The sequence below is a fragment of the Pleurodeles waltl genome, chromosome 2_1 (assembly GCF_031143425.1).
Source record: "Pleurodeles waltl isolate 20211129_DDA chromosome 2_1, aPleWal1.hap1.20221129, whole genome shotgun sequence".
In the NCBI taxonomy this organism is placed as follows: Eukaryota; Metazoa; Chordata; class Amphibia; order Caudata; family Salamandridae; genus Pleurodeles; species Pleurodeles waltl.
Genome location: NC_090438.1, coordinates 165403191 through 165421220, shown reverse-complemented (window position 1 = coordinate 165421220; position 18030 = coordinate 165403191). Strand labels below are relative to the sequence as shown.

Here is an 18030-nt window from a genome sequence, read left to right as displayed (position 1 = left end):
TACTAATGCTCTATTTTGTGGTAGTGTGGTCGAGCAGTAGGCTTATCCAAGGAGTAGTGTTAAGCATTTGTTGTACATACACATAGACAATAAATGAGGTACACACACTCAGAGACAAATCCAGCCAATAGGTTTTTATATAGAAAAATATCTTTTCTTAGTTTATTTTAAGAACCACAGGTTCAAATTCTACATGTAATATCTCATTCGAAAGGTATTGCAGGTAAGTACTTTAGGAACTTCAAATCATCAAAATTGCATGTATACTTTTCAAGTTATTCACAAATAGCTGTTTTAAAAGTGGACACTTAGTGCAATTTTCACAGTTCCTAGGGGAGGTAAGTTTTGATTAGTTTTACCAGGTAAGTAAGACACTTACAGGGTTCAGTTCTTGGTCCAAGGTAGCCCACCGTTGAGGGTTCAGAGCAACCCCAAAGTCACCACACCAGCAGCTCAGGGCCGGTCAGGTGCAGAGTTCAAAGTGGTGCCCAAAACACATAGGCTAGAATAGAGAGAAGGGGGTGCCCCGGTTCCGGTCTGCTTGCAGGTAAGTACCCGCGTCTTCGGAGGGCAGACCAGGGGGGTTTTGTAGGGCACCGGGGGGGACACAAGTCCACACAGAAATTTCACCCTCAGCGGCGCGGGGGCGGCCGGGTGCAGTGTAGCAACAAGCGTCGGGTTCGTAGTGTTAGTCTATGAGAGATCTCGGGATCTCTTCAGCGCTGCAGGCAGGCAAGGGGGGGGTTCCTCGGGGAAACCTCCACTTGGGCAAGGGAGAGGGACTCCTGGGGGTCACTTCTCCAGTGAAAGTCCGGTCCTTCAGGTCCTGGGGGCTGCGGGTGCAGGGTCTCTCCCAGGCGTCGGGACTTTAGGTTCAAAGAGTCGCGGTCAGGGGAAGCCTCGGGATTCCCTCTGCAGGCGGCGCTGTGGGGGCTCAGGGGGGACAGGTTTTGGTACTCACAGTATCAGAGTAGTCCTGGGGTCCCTCCTGAGGTGTCGGGTCTCCACCAGCCGAGTCGGGGTCGCCGGGTGCAGTGTTGCAAGTCTCACGCTTCTTGCGGGGAGCTTGCAGGGTTCTTTAAAGCTGCTGGAAACAAAGTTGCAGCTTTTCTTGGAGCAGGTCCGCTGTCCTCGGGAGTTTCTTGTCTTTTCGAAGCAGGGGCAGCCCTCAGAGGATGTCGAGGTCGCTGGTCCCTTCGGAAGGCGTCGCTGGAGCAGGATCTTTGGAAGGCAGGAGACAGGCCGGTGAGTTTCTGGAGCCAAGGCAGTTGTCGTCTTCTGGTCTTCCGCTGCAGGGGTTTTCAGCTGGGCAGTCCTTCTTCTTGTTGCAGGAATCTACCTTTCTAGGGTTCAGGGTAGCCCTTAAATACTAAATTTAAGGGCGTGTTTAGGTCTGGGGGGTTAGTAGCCAATGGCTACTAGCCCTGAGGGTGGGTACACCCTCTTTGTGCCTCCTCCCAAGGGGAGGGGGTCACAATCCTAACCCTATTGGGGGAATCCTCCATCTGCAAGATGGAGGATTTCTAAAAGTTAGAGTCACTTCAGCTCAGGACACCTTAGGGGCTGTCCTGACTGGCCAGTGACTCCTCCTTGTTTTTCTCATTATTTTCTCCGGCCTTGCCGCCAAAAGTGGGGCCTGGCCGGAGGGGGCGGGCAACTCCACTAGCTGGAGTGTCCTGCTGGGTTGGCACAAAGGAGGTGAGCCTTTGAGGCTCACCGCCAGGTGTGACAATTCCTGCCTGGGGGAGGTGTTAGCATCTCCACCCAGTGCAGGCTTTGTTACTGGCCTCAGAGTGACAAAGGCACTCTCCCCATGGGGCCAGCAACATGTCTCGGTTTGTGGCAGGCTGCTAAAACTAGTCAGCCTACACAGATAGTCGGTTAAGTTTCAGGGGGCACCTCTAAGGTGCCCTCTGTGGTGTATTTTACAATAAAATGTACACTGGCATCAGTGTGCATTTATTGTGCTGAGAAGTTTGATACCAAACTTCCCAGTTTTCAGTGTAGCCATTATGGTGCTGTGGAGTTCGTGTTTGACAGACTCCCAGACCATATACTCTTATGGCTACCCTGCACTTACAATGTCTAAGGTTTTGTTTAGACACTGTAGGGGTACCATGCTCATGCACTGGTACCCTCACCTATGGTATAGTGCACCCTGCCTTAGGGCTGTAAGGCCTGCTAGAGGGGTGTCTTACCTATACTGCATAGGCAGTGAGAGGCTGGCATGGCACCCTGAGGGGAGTGCCATGTCGACTTACTCGTTTTGTCCTCACTAGCACACACAAGCTGGTAAGCAGTGTGTCTGTGCTGAGTGAGAGGTCTCCAGGGTGGCATAAGACATGCTGCAGCCCTTAGAGACCTTCCTTGGCATCAGGGCCCTTGGTACTAGAAGTACCAGTTACAAGGGACTTATCTGGATGCCAGGGTCTGCCAATTGTGGATACAAAAGTACAGGTTAGGGAAAGAACACTGGTGCTGGGGCCTGGTTAGCAGGCCTCAGCACACTTTCAATTGTAAACATAGCATCAGCAAAGGCAAAAAGTCAGGGGGCAACCATGCCAAGGAGGCATTTCCTTACACAACCCCCCCCCAAACGAAAGAGGATGAGACTAACCTTTCCCAAGAGAGTCTTCATTTTCTAAGTGGAAGAACCTGGAAAGGCCATCTGCATTGGCATGGGCAGTCCCAGGTCTGTGTTCCACTATAAAGTCCATTCCCTGTAGGGAGATGGACCACCTCAACAGTTTAGGATTTTCACCTTTCATTTGCATCAGCCATTTGAGAGGTCTGTGGTCAGTTTGAACTAGGAAGTGAGTCCCAAAGAGGTATGGTCTCAGCTTCTTCAGGGACCAAACCACAGCAAAGGCCTCCCTCTCAATGGCACTCCAACGCTGCTCCCTGGGGAGTAACCTCCTGCTAATGAAAGCAACAGGCTGGTCGAGGCCATCATCATTTGTTTGGGACAAAACTGCCCCTATCCCATGTTCAGAGGCATCAGTCTGCACAATGAACTGCTTAGAATAATCTGGAGCTTTGAGAACTGGTGCTGAGCACATTGCTTGTTTCAGGGTGTCAAAGGCCTGTTGGCAGTCCACAGTCCAGTTCACTTTCTTGGGCATTTTCTTGGAGGTGAGCTCAGTGAGGGCTGTCACAATGGATCCATATCCCTTCACAAACCTCCTGTAGTACCCAGTCAAGCCAAGGAATGCCCTGACTTGAGTCTGGGTTTTTGGAGCTACCCAGTCCAGAATAGTCTGGATCTTGGGTTGGAGTGGCTGAACTTGGCCTCCACCTACAAGGTGTCCCAAGTAAACCACAGTTCCCTGCCCTATCTGGCATTTGGATGCCTTGATAGAGAGGCCTGCAGATTGCAGAGCCTTCAAAACCTTCCTCAGGTGGACCAGGTGATCCTGCCAGGTGGAGCTAAAGACAGCAATATCATCAAGATAAGCTGTGCTAAAGGACTCCAAGCCAGCAAGGACTTGATTCACCAACCTTTGGAAGGTGGCAGGGGCATTCTTTAAACCAAAGGGCATAACAGTAAACTGATAATGCCCATCAGGTGTGGAGAATGCTGTCTTTTCTTTTGCTCCAGGTGCCATTTTTATTTGCCAGTACCCTGCTGTCAAGTCAAAGGTACTTAGAAATTTGGCAGCACCTAATTTATCAATGAGCTCATCAGCTCTTGGAATTGGATGAGCATCTGTCTTGGTGACAGAATTGAGCCCTCTGTAGTCCACACAAAACCTCATCTCTTTCTTTCCATCTTTGGTGTGAGGTTTGGGGACTAAGACCACTGGGCTAGCCCAGGGGCTGTCAGAGCGCTCAATGACTCCCAATTCCAGCATCTTGTGGACTTCCACCTTGATGCTTTCCTTAACATGGTCAGACTGTCTAAAGATTTTGTTCTTGACAGGCATGCTGTCTCCTGTGTCCACATCATGGGTACACAGGTGTGTCTGACCAGGGGTTAAGGAGAAGAGTTCAGGAAACTGTTGTAGGACTCTCCTACAATCAGCTTGCTGTTGGCCAGAGAGGGTGTCTGAGTAGATCACTCCATCTACTGTACCATCTTTTGGGTCTGATGACAGAAGATCAGGGAGAGGTTCACTCTCTGCCTCCTGATCCTCATCTGTTACCATCAACAGATTGACATCAGCCCTGTCGTGGAAGAGTTTAAGGCGGTTTACATGGATCACCCTCTTGGGGCTCCTGCTTGTGCCCAGGTCCACCAAGTAGGTGACCTGACTCTTCCTCTCTAGTACTGGGTAAGGGCCACTCCATTTGTCCTGGAGTGCCCTGGGAGCCACAGGCTCCAGAACCCAGACTTTCTGCCCTGGTTGGAACTCAACCAGTGCAGCCTTTTGGTCATACCAAAACTTCTGGAGTTGTTGGCTGGCCTCAAGGTTTTTGGTTGCCTTTTCCATGTACTCTGCCATTCTAGAGCGAAGGCCAAGTACATAGTCCACTATGTCCTGTTTAGGCTCATGGAGAGGTCTCTCCCAGCCTTCTTTAACAAGGGCAAGTGGTCCCCTTACAGGATGACCAAACAGAAGTTCAAAGGGTGAGAACCCTACTCCCTTCTGTGGTACCTCCCTGTAAGCGAAAAGCAGACATGGCAGGAGGACATCCCATCTCCTTTTGAGTTTTTCTGGGAGCCCCATGATCATGCCCTTTAATGTCTTGTTGAATCTCTCAACTAAGCCATTAGTTTGTGGATGGTAAGGTGTAGTGAATTTATAAGTCACTCCACACTCATTCCACATGTGCTTTAGGTATGCTGACATGAAGTTGGTACCTCTGTCAGACACCACCTCCTTAGGGAAACCCACTCTGGTAAAGATACCAATGAGGGCCTTGGCTACTGCAGGGGCAGTAGTCGACCTAAGGGGAATAGCTTCAGGATACCTGGTAGCATGATCCACTACTACCAGGATATACATATTTCCTGAGGCTGTGGGAGGTTCCAGTGGACCAACTATGTCCACACCCACTCTTTCAAAGGGCACCCCCACCACTGGAAGTGGAATGAGGGGGGCCTTTGGATGCCCACCTGTCTTACCACTGGCTTGACAGGTGGGGCAGGAGAGGCAAAACTCCTTAACCATGTTGGACATATTGGGCCAGTAGAAGTGGTTGACTAACCTCTCCCACGTCTTGGTTTGTCCCAAATGTCCAGCAAGGGGAATGTCATGGGCCAATGTTAGGATGAACTCTCTGAACAGCTGAGGCACTACCACTCTCCTAGTGGCACCAGGTTTGGGGTCTCTGGCCTCAGTGTACAGGAGCCCATCTTCCCAATAGACCCTATGTGTTCCATTTTTCTTGCCTTTGGACTCTTCAGCAGCTTGCTGCCTAAGGCCTTCAAGAGAGGGACAGGTTTCTTGTCCCTTACACAGCTCTTCCCTGGAGGGTCCCCCTGGGCCTAAGAGCTCAACCTGATAAGGTTCAAGCTCCAAAGGCTCAGTTCCCTCAGAGGGCAGACTTTCTTCCTGAGAAGAGAGGTTCCCTTTCTTTTGCTGTGTTGCAGTTGGTTTCCCAACTGACTTTCCTGTTCTCTTGGTAGGCTGGGCCATTTTTCCAGACTCCAGCTCTACTTTTTCACCCTGTGCCTTGCATTGTGCTCTTGTTTTCACACACACCAGTTCATGGATACCCAGCATTGCTGCATGGGTTTTTAGCTCTACCTCAGCCCATGCTGAGGACTCCAGGTCATTTCCAAGCAGACAGTCCACTGGGATATTTGAGGAGACCACCACCTGTTTCAGGCCATTGACCCCTCCCCATTCTAAAGTAACCATTGCCATGGGATGTACTTTTCTCTGATTGTCAGCGTTGGTGACTGTGTAAGTTTTTCCAGTCAGGTATTGGCCAGGGGAAACCAGTTTCTCTGTCACCATGGTGACACTGGCACCTGTATCCCTCAGGCCCTCTATTCTAGTCCCATTAATTAAGAGTTGCTGTCTGTATTTTTGCATGTTAGGCGGCCAGACAGCTAGTGTGGCTAAATCCACCCCACCCTCAGAAACTAGAGTAGCTTCAGTGTGGACCCTGATTTGCTCTGGGCACACTGTTGATCCCACTTGGAGACTAGCCATACCAGTGTTACCTGGATGGGAGTTTGGAGTGGAACCTTTCTTGGGACAGGCCTTGTCTCCAGTTTGGTGTCCATGCTGTTTACAGCTATGACACCAGGCCTTTTTGGGATCAAAGTTTTTACCCTTGTACCCATTGTTTTGTGAAGAGGCTCTGGGCCCACCCTCCTGTGCAGGTTTTTGGGGGCCTGTAGAAGACTCTTTACTATTTTTAGTTTTGGTTGTCTCATCACCCTTCTGCTGGGGAGTCTTTGTGACCCCTTTCTTTTGGTCACCCCCTGTTGAAGTCTTGGACACCCTTGTCTTGACCCAATGGTCCGCCTTCTTTCCCAATTCTTGGGGAGAAATTGGTCCTAGGTCTACCAGATGCTGATGCAGTTTATCATTGAAACAATTACTTAACAGGTGTTCTTTCACAAATAAATTGTACAGCCCATCATAATTACTTACACTACTGCCTTGAATCCAACCATCTAGTGTTTTCACTGAGTAGTCAACAAAGTCAACCCAGGTCTGGCTCGAGGATTTTTGAGCCCCCCTGAACCTAATCCTGTACTCCTCAGTGGAGAATCCAAAGCCCTCAATCAGGGTACCCTTCATGAGGTCATAAGATTCTGCATCTTGTCCAGAGAGTGTGAGGAGTCTATCCCTACACTTTCCTGTGAACATTTCCCAAAGGAGAGCACCCCAGTGAGATCTGTTCACTTTTCTGGTTACACAAGCCCTCTCAAAAGCTGTGAACCATTTGGTGATGTCATCACCATCTTCATATTTAGTTACAATCCCTTTGGGGATTTTCAACATGTCAGGAGAATCTCTGACCCTATTTATGTTGCTGCCACCATTGATGGGTCCTAGGCCCATCTCTTGTCTTTCCCTCTCTATGGCTAGGATCTGTCTTTCCAAAGCCAATCTTTTGGCCATCCTGGCTAACTGGATGTCCTCTTCACTGGAGTTATCCTCAGTGATTTCAGAGTTGTTGGTCCCTCCTGTGAGGGAACCAGCATCTCTGACTATTATTTGTGGAGTCAGGGCTTGAGAAGCCCTGCTCTCCCTAAGTAGGACTGGAGGGGGGGAATTTCCCTCCAAGTCACTATCTTCATCCTCTGAGTTGCCATCCTCAGAGGGGTTGGCCTTTTCAAACTCTGCCAAAAGCTCCTGGAGCTGTACTTTGGTAGGTTTGGGGCCCATTGCTATTTTCTTTAGTTTACAGAGTGACCTTAGCTCTCTCATCTGTAGATGGAGGTAAGGTGTGGTGTCGAGTTCCACCACATTCACATCTGTGCTAGACATTATGCTTCTAAAAGTTGGAATACTTTTTAAAAAACTGGTTCTAGAATCTAATTCAAACTTTTACAAACTTTTAAACTCTAAAAGAAATGCTAAACAGGATCTAACACCAGGCCCTAGCAGGTCTTTTAAGAATTTAGAAAACTTTTCAAATTGCAAAAATCAATTTCTAATGACAATTTTGGAATTTGTCGTGTGATCAGGTATTGGCTGAGTAGTCCAGCAAATGCAAAGTCTTGTACCCCACCGCTGATCCACCAATGTAGGAAGTTGGCTCTGTATGTGCTATTTCAAAGTAAGGAATAGCATGCACAGAGTCCAAGGGTTCCCCTTAGAGGTAAAATAGTGGTAAAAATAGATAATACTAATGCTCTATTTTGTGGTAGTGTGGTCGAGCAGTAGGCTTATCCAAGGAGTAGTGTTAAGCATTTGTTGTACATACACATAGACAATAAATGAGGTACACACACTCAGAGACAAATCCAGCCAATAGGTTTTTATATAGAAAAATATCTTTTCTTAGTTTATTTTAAGAACCACAGGTTCAAATTCTACATGTAATATCTCATTCGAAAGGTATTGCAGGTAAGTACTTTAGGAACTTCAAATCATCAAAATTGCATGTATACTTTTCAAGTTATTCACAAATAGCTGTTTTAAAAGTGGACACTTAGTGCAATTTTCACAGTTCCTAGGGGAGGTAAGTTTTGATTAGTTTTACCAGGTAAGTAAGACACTTACAGGGTTCAGTTCTTGGTCCAAGGTAGCCCACCGTTGAGGGTTCAGAGCAACCCCAAAGTCACCACACCAGCAGCTCAGGGCCGGTCAGGTGCAGAGTTCAAAGTGGTGCCCAAAACACATAGGCTAGAATGGAGAGAAGGGGGTGCCCCGGTTCCGGTCTGCTTGCAGGTAAGTACCCGCGTCTTCGGAGGGCAGACCAGGGGGGTTTTGTAGGGCACCGGGGGGGACACAAGTCCACACAGAAATTTCACCCTCAGCGGCGCGGGGGCGGCCGGGTGCAGTGTAGCAACAAGCGTCGGGTTCGTAGTGTTAGTCTATGAGAGATCTCGGGATCTCTTCAGCGCTGCAGGCAGGCAAGGGGGGGGTTCCTCGGGGAAACCTCCACTTGGGCAAGGGAGAGGGACTCCTGGGGGTCACTTCTCCAGTGAAAGTCCGGTCCTTCAGGTCCTGGGGGCTGCGGGTGCAGGGTCTCTCCCAGGCGTCGGGACTTTAGGTTCAAAGAGTCGCGGTCAGGGGAAGCCTCGGGATTCCCTCTGCAGGCGGCGCTGTGGGGGCTCAGGGGGGACAGGTTTTGGTACTCACAGTATCAGAGTAGTCCTGGGGTCCCTCCTGAGGTGTCGGGTCTCCACCAGCCGAGTCGGGGTCGCCGGGTGCAGTGTTGCAAGTCTCACGCTTCTTGCGGGGAGCTTGCAGGGTTCTTTAAAGCTGCTGGAAACAAAGTTGCAGCTTTTCTTGGAGCAGGTCCGCTGTCCTCGGGAGTTTCTTGTCTTTTCGAAGCAGGGGCAGCCCTCAGAGGATGTCGAGGTCGCTGGTCCCTTCGGAAGGCGTCGCTGGAGCAGGATCTTTGGAAGGCAGGAGACAGGCCGGTGAGTTTCTGGAGCCAAGGCAGTTGTCGTCTTCTGGTCTTCCGCTGCAGGGGTTTTCAGCTGGGCAGTCCTTCTTCTTGTTGCAGGAATCTACCTTTCTAGGGTTCAGGGTAGCCCTTAAATACTAAATTTAAGGGCGTGTTTAGGTCTGGGGGGTTAGTAGCCAATGGCTACTAGCCCTGAGGGTGGGTACACCCTCTTTGTGCCTCCTCCCAAGGGGAGGGGGTCACAATCCTAACCCTATTGGGGGAATCCTCCATCTGCAAGATGGAGGATTTCTAAAAGTTAGAGTCACTTCAGCTCAGGACACCTTAGGGGCTGTCCTGACTGGCCAGTGACTCCTCCTTGTTTTTCTCATTATTTTCTCCGGCCTTGCCGCCAAAAGTGGGGCCTGGCCGGAGGGGGCGGGCAACTCCACTAGCTGGAGTGTCCTGCTGGGTTGGCACAAAGGAGGTGAGCCTTTGAGGCTCACCGCCAGGTGTGACAATTCCTGCCTGGGGGAGGTGTTAGCATCTCCACCCAGTGCAGGCTTTGTTACTGGCCTCAGAGTGACAAAGGCACTCTCCCCATGGGGCCAGCAACATGTCTCGGTTTGTGGCAGGCTGCTAAAACTAGTCAGCCTACACAGATAGTCGGTTAAGTTTCAGGGGGCACCTCTAAGGTGCCCTCTGTGGTGTATTTTACAATAAAATGTACACTGGCATCAGTGTGCATTTATTGTGCTGAGAAGTTTGATACCAAACTTCCCAGTTTTCAGTGTAGCCATTATGGTGCTGTGGAGTTCGTGTTTGACAGACTCCCAGACCATATACTCTTATGGCTACCCTGCACTTACAATGTCTAAGGTTTTGTTTAGACACTGTAGGGGTACCATGCTCATGCACTGGTACCCTCACCTATGGTATAGTGCACCCTGCCTTAGGGCTGTAAGGCCTGCTAGAGGGGTGTCTTACCTATACTGCATAGGCAGTGAGAGGCTGGCATGGCACCCTGAGGGGAGTGCCATGTCGACTTACTCGTTTTGTCCTCACTAGCACACACAAGCTGGTAAGCAGTGTGTCTGTGCTGAGTGAGAGGTCTCCAGGGTGGCATAAGACATGCTGCAGCCCTTAGAGACCTTCCTTGGCATCAGGGCCCTTGGTACTAGAAGTACCAGTTACAAGGGACTTATCTGGATGCCAGGGTCTGCCAATTGTGGATACAAAAGTACAGGTTAGGGAAAGAACACTGGTGCTGGGGCCTGGTTAGCAGGCCTCAGCACACTTTCAATTGTAAACATAGCATCAGCAAAGGCAAAAAGTCAGGGGGCAACCATGCCAAGGAGGCATTTCCTTACAGTGGTTCTGTATTCTTAGTCCATTTTTCATCCACAGCTGGATTAAGTTGCTGCTTCCAGTAGCTATAGCATGATTTTCTCAAAAATTAGAATGATGACACTAAGATTTGAGCTCCCCACTGCAAGAATCCATTAGTGTGACCACTTTCATCCACCAATAAATCCTAAAGGTGGCCATCCCTATATTTTTTGTGCACTATGCAAGGTATCAGCATGACAAATGCCCACTTAATATTCATTTCTATGTCCTTCTCTGCCAACAAGTTTGAAAGGAGATTATACAGTCCAAACATCTGAGGCACCCAAAACAATTAGGTTTCAAGCAATACGCAAAGGACAACTTTCTGACTGAAAGTGTAATGCTTGCAAAAAAACATGAGGGGTACTCTACAAATGTCTTATGTAGGGACAGACTGCCATAGCTCTTTGGCATACAATGAAAACCGCCTAAAATCACTCAGAGTACTTCCAAGCAGGTAAACATGGGACATTTTAATGTGCTTATCTACACATATGTAAGACTAGGAGGAAGATTAGGAGATCAAATCTGCCATGTCAGCAATGTTGCCCTCAAAACTACCTAGATCTCCACCTGAAAAAAGAAAAACATTTTCATAGGCTAAAAAAAAGTTAGCAAAAAAAACATCTGATTCCTTGTTGGTGTACATACTCACAATTCCTTCTTTAAACAATCCTATCTCCATGAGAAACACTGAGACCGGGCATGCAGTCAGGTGAGGGGACCCCAAACATATGAGATATTATACATCTTAAAGGTATCATGAAGAGACTCTCATCACATGCATATAGGTCGTATGGGTAGTAATGTATAAGCAAACAAACTAAAATGGATTTATGTCACTGGGCGATAGACACTTAGGAGAAAATAATTATCTCCATGTAAAAGCCCAATATCACCTCACACCTGGGTGGATATATTCAGTGTAAAACAATGTCTAATAAAATGCCATGGTGGAAAACAGTTAACCTATTTTCAAAGGACAAAAAAGTCTATAAATTATTATTTTACCTTCGGTACAAAGGTTCAATCATTATATGAATAAGCTCACAGAGTGCAATAGCTATAGGTTTATGTGAAGTGGAATAAAATGGAGGCATCTGATCCATAATACTTTGTGCATGTTGCCAATCTCCAATCTTCAATAGAGCTTCCAATAAACCAAGTTTTTGGTTGTCTGGTGGCTAGAAAAATAATATATGACAGAGTTAAACATCTGTTATTTCCTTTTAATAACAAAACATTATTTCACTTGATTCCAATGACAGTGATTAAATATAAGTAGTTTTAAACGTAGTTAATCTTTCCATGATGTGAGCAGCATCTGAGCTTCCATAAAGTCAAAACAGTCTAGGTCTTTGAAGATAGCCATTTTCTCTGAGCAAACTTAAGGTTACCAATTGCAGCCTGTTATAAATAGAAAAGCCTTTTTCACAGAAAACTGCATGTGAAAAATGAAATTCAGCACCAAAACAACATAAATGGCAAGAAATAAGCCTGCTAAAAATTCAGTATCAAAGACAATGATTAAATGAACCAAATTTAGACATTGGAATCCAGAAAGGAATAGGTTACTTACCCTGTAAGCATCTCTTCATAGCATAAAGTGCTGTAGATTCACATGCTCTGCATACTCCTGCCATCTAGTGTTGGGTCCGGTGTTGTTAAAGTTGTTTTCCTTCTAAGAAGTCTTTAGAATCACAAGATCAAATGACAGCACCTCTGTGATAATGCGCATGGGTATCAATTCCACTGTGAGATTATTTTCCCGCAGGCAGGTGAGAAAGGAGTGCAAAATAAGTTTAAGTAATGTGGTGACCACGCTAAATGTATATATATTGACAATAGTAAATGTAAGGAACTGCAATGGCCACAGGTGTCCAGGGAGGAGGTGGGTACAGAACTGCATGCCACGACAGATGCTTGCAGGCTAACATATTCTGTTTGATGGCATGTGTGGCTGTAGATACATATGCTCTGCATTAACTGTATAGCAGTCCCCCTCAGAAGCGGTGGCCTTCTTATGGGTGTTGTAGTGGTTTGGAAAAAGGTACATATAACAGCCTGACCTACAATGGGTTGCTGGCATGCTAAAACATCCAAACAATTATTTATGGTGAAGGTGCATGGTGTGGACCATTTAGCTGCTTAACATATCTCAGCTATGGGAATATTTCTTAAAAAGGCCATGGTTGCTCCCTTTTTCCGAGTAGTGTGGACTCTGGAAAAACAAAATTTGAATGCATTTTACTATCCATTTGGCTATGCGTGATTTGGATATAGGGTTGCTTTGTGGTGGTGAAAAGGCGATAAAAAGTTTCTTAGACTTTCTAAAAGTTTTAGTTCTGTCAATGTAGAACATAAGTGCTCTTTTAACATTTAATGTATGAAGAACCCTTTCTGCAACACAATCTAGTTAAGGGAAAAAACTGGCAATTCAATGGATTGGTTGAGGTGAAATTGAGACACTAACCTAGTGTAGGAAGTTGGCTCTGCATATACTATTTCAAAGTGAGAGATAGAATGCACAGAGTCCAAGGGTTCCCCTTAAAGGATGAAACTGGCAAAATTAGATAATACTATTGCTCTATTTTGTGGTAGTGTGGTCGAGCAGTAGGCTTATCAGAGGGTGGAGTTAAGCATTTGTTGTACACACACAGGCAATAAATGAGGAGCACACACTCAAAGACTTAACTCCAGGCCAATAGGTTTTATATAGAAAAATATTTTCTTAATTTATTTTAGAACCACAAGATTCATAATTTAGGTAAGCACATAAATTGTAAGGTACTTCACACAGGTAAGTATGGAACTTTGAATTAAAACAGTAGTGCAAAGAAATGGCTCCCTGTTGCAGTTACCCCCCCCACTTTTTGCCTGATACTGATGCTGACTTGACTGAGAAGTGTGCTGGGACCCTGCTAACCAGGCCCCAGCACCAGTGTTCTTTCACCTAAAATGTACCATTGTCTCTACAATTGGCACAACCCTGGCACCCAGGTAAGTCCCTTGTAACTGGTACCAAGGGCCCTGATGCCAGGGAAGGTCCCTAAGGGCTGCAGCATGTCTTATGCCACCCTAGCGACCCCTCACTCAGCACAGACACACTGCTTGCCAGCTTGTGTGTGCTGGTGGGGAGAAAATGGCTAAGTCGACATGGCACTCCCCTCAGGGTGCTATGCCAACCTCACACTGCCTATGGCATAGGTAAGTCACCCCTCTAGCAGGCATTACAGCCCTAAGGCAGGGTGCACTATACCACAGGTGAGGGCATAGGTGCATGAGCACTATGCCCCTACAGTGTCTAAGCAAAACCTTAGACATTGTAAGTGCAGGGTAGCCATAAGAATATATGGTCTGGGAGTCTGTCAAAAACGAACTCCACAGCTCCATATTGGCTACACTGAATACTGGGAAGTTTGGTATCAAACTTCTCAGAATAATAAACCCACACTGATGCCAGTGTTGGATTTATTAAAAAAAGCACACAGAGGGCATCTTAGAGATGCCCCCTGTATTTTACCCAATTGTTCAGTGCAGGACTGACTGGTCTGTGCCAGCCTGCTGCTGAGAGACGAGTTTCTGACCCCATGCGGTGAGAGCCTTTGTGCTCTCTGAGGACAGAAACAAAGCCTGATCTGGGTGGAGGTGCTTCACACCTCCCCCCTGCAGGAACTGTAACAACTAGCAGTGAGCTTCAAAGGCTCAAGCTTCGTGTTACAATGCCCCAGGGCACTCCAGCTAGTGGAGATGCCCGCCCTCTGGACACAGCCCCCACTTTTGGCGGGAGGTCCAGGAGAGATAATGAGAAAAACAAGGAGGAGTCACTGGCCAGTCAGGACAGCCCCTAAGGTGTCCTGAGCTGAGGTGACTCTGACTTTTAGAAATCCTCCATCTTGCAGATGGAGGATTCACCCAATAGGATTAGGGATGTGCCCCCCTCCACTCAGGGAGGAGGCCCAAAGAGGGTGTACCCACCCTCAGGGCTAGTAGCCATTGGCTACTAACCCCCCAGACCTAAACACGCCCTTAAATTTAGTATTTAAGGGCTCCCCAGAACCTAGGAAATCAGATTCCTGCAACTTACCGAAGAAGAAGACTGCTGAGCTGAAAACCCCTGCAGAAGAAGAAAGAAGACACCAACTGCTTTGGCCCCAGTCCTACCGGCCTGTCTCCTGCCTTCTAAAGAAACCTGCTCCAGCGACGCTTTCTCCAGGACCAGCGACCTCTGAATCCTCAGAGGACTGCCCTGCTTCCAAGAGACCAAGAAACTCCCGAGAACAGCGGCCCTGTTCAACAAAGACTGCAACTTTGTATCCAGAGGAGCAGATTTAAAGACCCCTGCAATCCCCGCAAGAAGCGTGAGACTTGCAACACTGCACCCGGCGACCCCGACTCGACTGGTGGAGAAACAACACTTCAGGGAGGACCCTCCGGCGACTCCGAGACTGAGAGTAACCAAAGTTGTCCCCCCTGAGCCCCCACAGCGACGCCTGCAGAGGGAATCCCGAGGCTCCCCCTGACCGCGACTGCCTGACTCTAAAATCCCGACGGCTGGAAAAGACCCTGCACCCGTAGCCCCCAGCACCTGAAGGATCGGAACTTCATTGCAGGAGTGACCCCCAGGAGGCCCTCTCCCTTGCCCAGGTGGTGGCTACCCCCAGGATCTCCCCCCCGCCTGCCTGCACCGCTGAAGAGACCCCTTGGTCTCCCATTGATTTACATTGCAAACCCGACGCTTGTTTGCACACTGCACCCGTCCGCCCCCGCGCTGCTGAGGGTGTACTTTTTGTGTGGGCTTGTGTCCTCCCCGGTGCCCTACAAAACCCCCCTGGTCTGCCCTCCGAAGATGCGGGTACCTACCTGCTGGCAGACTGGAACCGGGGCACCCCCTTCTCTCCATTGAAGCCTATGCGTTTTGGGCACCACTTTGAACTCTGCACCTGACCGGCCCTGAGCTGCTGGTGTGGTGACTTTGGGGTTGCTCTGAACCCCCAACGGTGGACTACCTTGGACCCCAATTTGTACCCCGTAGGTGGTTTACTTACCTGCAAGAACTAACATTACTTTATCTCCCCCAGGAACTGTGAAAATTGCACTGTGTCCACTTTTGAAATAGCTATATGTGTTTTATGTAAAAAGTATATATGCTATTGTGATTATTCAAAGTTCCTAAAGTACTTACCTGCAATACCTTTCAAATGAGATATTACATGTAGAATTTGAACCTGTGGTTCTTAAAATAAACTAAGAATATATATTTTTTTCTATAACAAAACCTATTGGCCTGGAATTGTCTCTGAGTGTGTGTTCCTCATTTATTGCCTGTGTGTATGTACAACAAATGCTTAACACTACTCCTTTGATAAGCCTACTGCTCGACCACACTACCACAAAATAGAGCATTAGAATTCTCTTTTTGCCACTATCTTACCTCTAAGGGGAACCCTTGGACTCTGTGCATACTATTCCTTACTTTGAAATAGTGCATACAGAGCCAGCTTCCTACAAGTAGTCTACACAGTTTTGGCGAAAAAGGTAATAAGCTATTTTAAAAGTGGACACTGCAAAAATCAGCTGTTCCTGGGGGAGGTAAGTAATAGCTAGTTTCTCAGGTAAGTAAAGCACTTACAAGTTCAGTCTCATGGTCATAGCCAGCCCACCGTTGGGGGTTCAAATTAACCCCAAACCCCAAACCAACACAGGGCCGGTCAGTTGCAGAGGTCAAAGTAGGGCCCAAATAGCATAGGCACCTGTGGAGAACAGGGATCCTCCGGTCCTACTCTGCTAGCAGGTAAGTACCTGCGTCCCTGGGGAGCGAACCATGGGGGTTTTGTAGATCACTGGGGGTTTTTGTAGAGCACTGGGGTGGGGGGTGGTGGGGGTAGCGGGGGGTGGAGGGAGGGTGTCACAAACAGGCACACAAAATAAACCCTCAGCTGCACAGGGGCGGCCAGGTGCAGTGTGCTAAGTAGGTGTTTGGTTTTGCACTGAAAGTAATGGAGGGACCCAGGGGTCCCTCTGGTGATGCAGGCAGGGTACAGGGGGGCTTCTCGGGCCGGCCACCAACGGGGCTAGGATGCGGGCCGCCTGCTGGTCACTCCTACACCGGTGATTGGTTCCTCTCGGTCCTGGGGGCTATGGGTGCAGTGATTCTTCCAGGCTTCTGGTTCCTTTGTTACCGGGCAGTCGCAGTCCGGGGGAGCCTCTGGATTCTCTCTGCAGGCGTCGCTGTGGGGGTGCAGGGAAGTCAACTCACGGTGTCCACGTCATTGGAGTCACCTGGGGGTCCTTTCTGTGGTGTTAGTTTCTCTGGACACAGGCCGGGGGCATTAGGTGCAGAGTGTGAAGACTCACGCTTCCGGAGTGAGGCTGGAGTCTTCTTAAAGATGTTTTCTTGGTTGTAGTTTTGGACAGATCTGCTGTCCTCGGGAGGTTCTTGGCCCTTTAGGTGCAGGTCAGTCCTCTGAGTCCTAGGAGTTCGCTGGTCCCACTGGATGCCTCTCTGTGCAGGTTCTTTGATTCTGGAGACAGGCCGGTAGGGCTGGGGCCCAGTCAGTGTCTCAGTCGTCTTTGCGGAGCTTGCAGGTCAGCAGTCCTCCATGTTTTAGGTTGCAGGAATCTGATTTCCTGGGTTCAGGGTCACCCCTAAATACTCAATTTAGGGGGGTGTTTAGGTCTGGGGGCAGTAGCCAATAGCTACTTGTTACAGCACCCCAGGGCACTCCAGCTAGTGGAGTTGCCCGCCCCCTCCGGCCACGGCCCCACTTTTGGTGGCAAGGCCGGAGGAGACAGTGAGAAAAACAAGGAGGAGTCACTGGCCAGTCAGGACAGCCCCTAAGGTGTCCTGAGCTGAGGTGACTAACTTTTAGAAATCCTCCATCTTGCAGATGAAGGATTCCCCCAATAGGATTAGGGATGTGCCCCCCTCCCCTCAGGGAGGAGGCACAAAGAGGGTGTAGCCACCCTCAGGGATAGTAGCCATTGGCTACTAACATCCCAGACCTAAACACACCCCTAAATTCAGTATTTAGGGACCCCCCCAGAACCTAGGAACTCAGATTCCTGCAACCTAAGAAGAAGAGGACTGCTGAACTGAAAAACCCTGAAGAGAAGACGGAGACACCAACTGCTTTGGCCCCAGCTCTACCAGCCTGTCTCCCCACTTCTAAAGACACTGCTCCAGCGACGCGTTCCCCAGGGACCAGCGACCTCTGAAGCCTCAGAGGACTGCCCTGCATCTAGAAGGACCAAGAACTCCCAAGGACAGCGGCTCTGTTCCACAAAGACTGCAGCTTTGCAACAAAGAAGCAACTTTGAACAACACACGTTTGCCGCCGGAAGCGTGAGACACTGCACTCTGCACCCGACGCCCCCATCTCGACTTGTGGAGAACAATCACCACAGGGAGGACTCCCCGGCAACTACGAGACCGTGAGTAGCCAGAGTTGACCCCGCTGAGCCCCCACAGCGACGCCTGCAGAGGGAATCCCGAGGCTCCCCCTGATCGCGACTGCCTGCTTCAAAGACCCGACACCTGGTAAAGGCACTGCATCCATAGCCCCCAGGACCTGAAGGATCCGACCTCCAGTGCAGGAGCGACCCCCAGGTGGCCCTCTCCCTTGCCCAGGTGGTGGCTACCCCGAGGAGCCCCCCCCTTGCCTGCCTGCATCGCTGAAG

General features: G+C 48.9%; 1 protein-coding gene across 2 annotated transcripts in view; it reads right to left on the bottom strand.

Moving 5' to 3' along the window:
- THOC2 (THO complex subunit 2) overlaps window positions 1–18030 on the bottom strand; it is a 900323-nt gene that overhangs the window by 712451 nt on the left and 169842 nt on the right. For both annotated transcript variants that reach the window (XM_069211944.1, XM_069211952.1), the window contains exon 11: window positions 11362–11534. In XM_069211944.1, the coding sequence (XP_069068045.1) occupies window positions 11362–11534 (173 nt within the window). The remainder of the gene's footprint in view (window positions 1–11361; window positions 11535–18030) is intronic.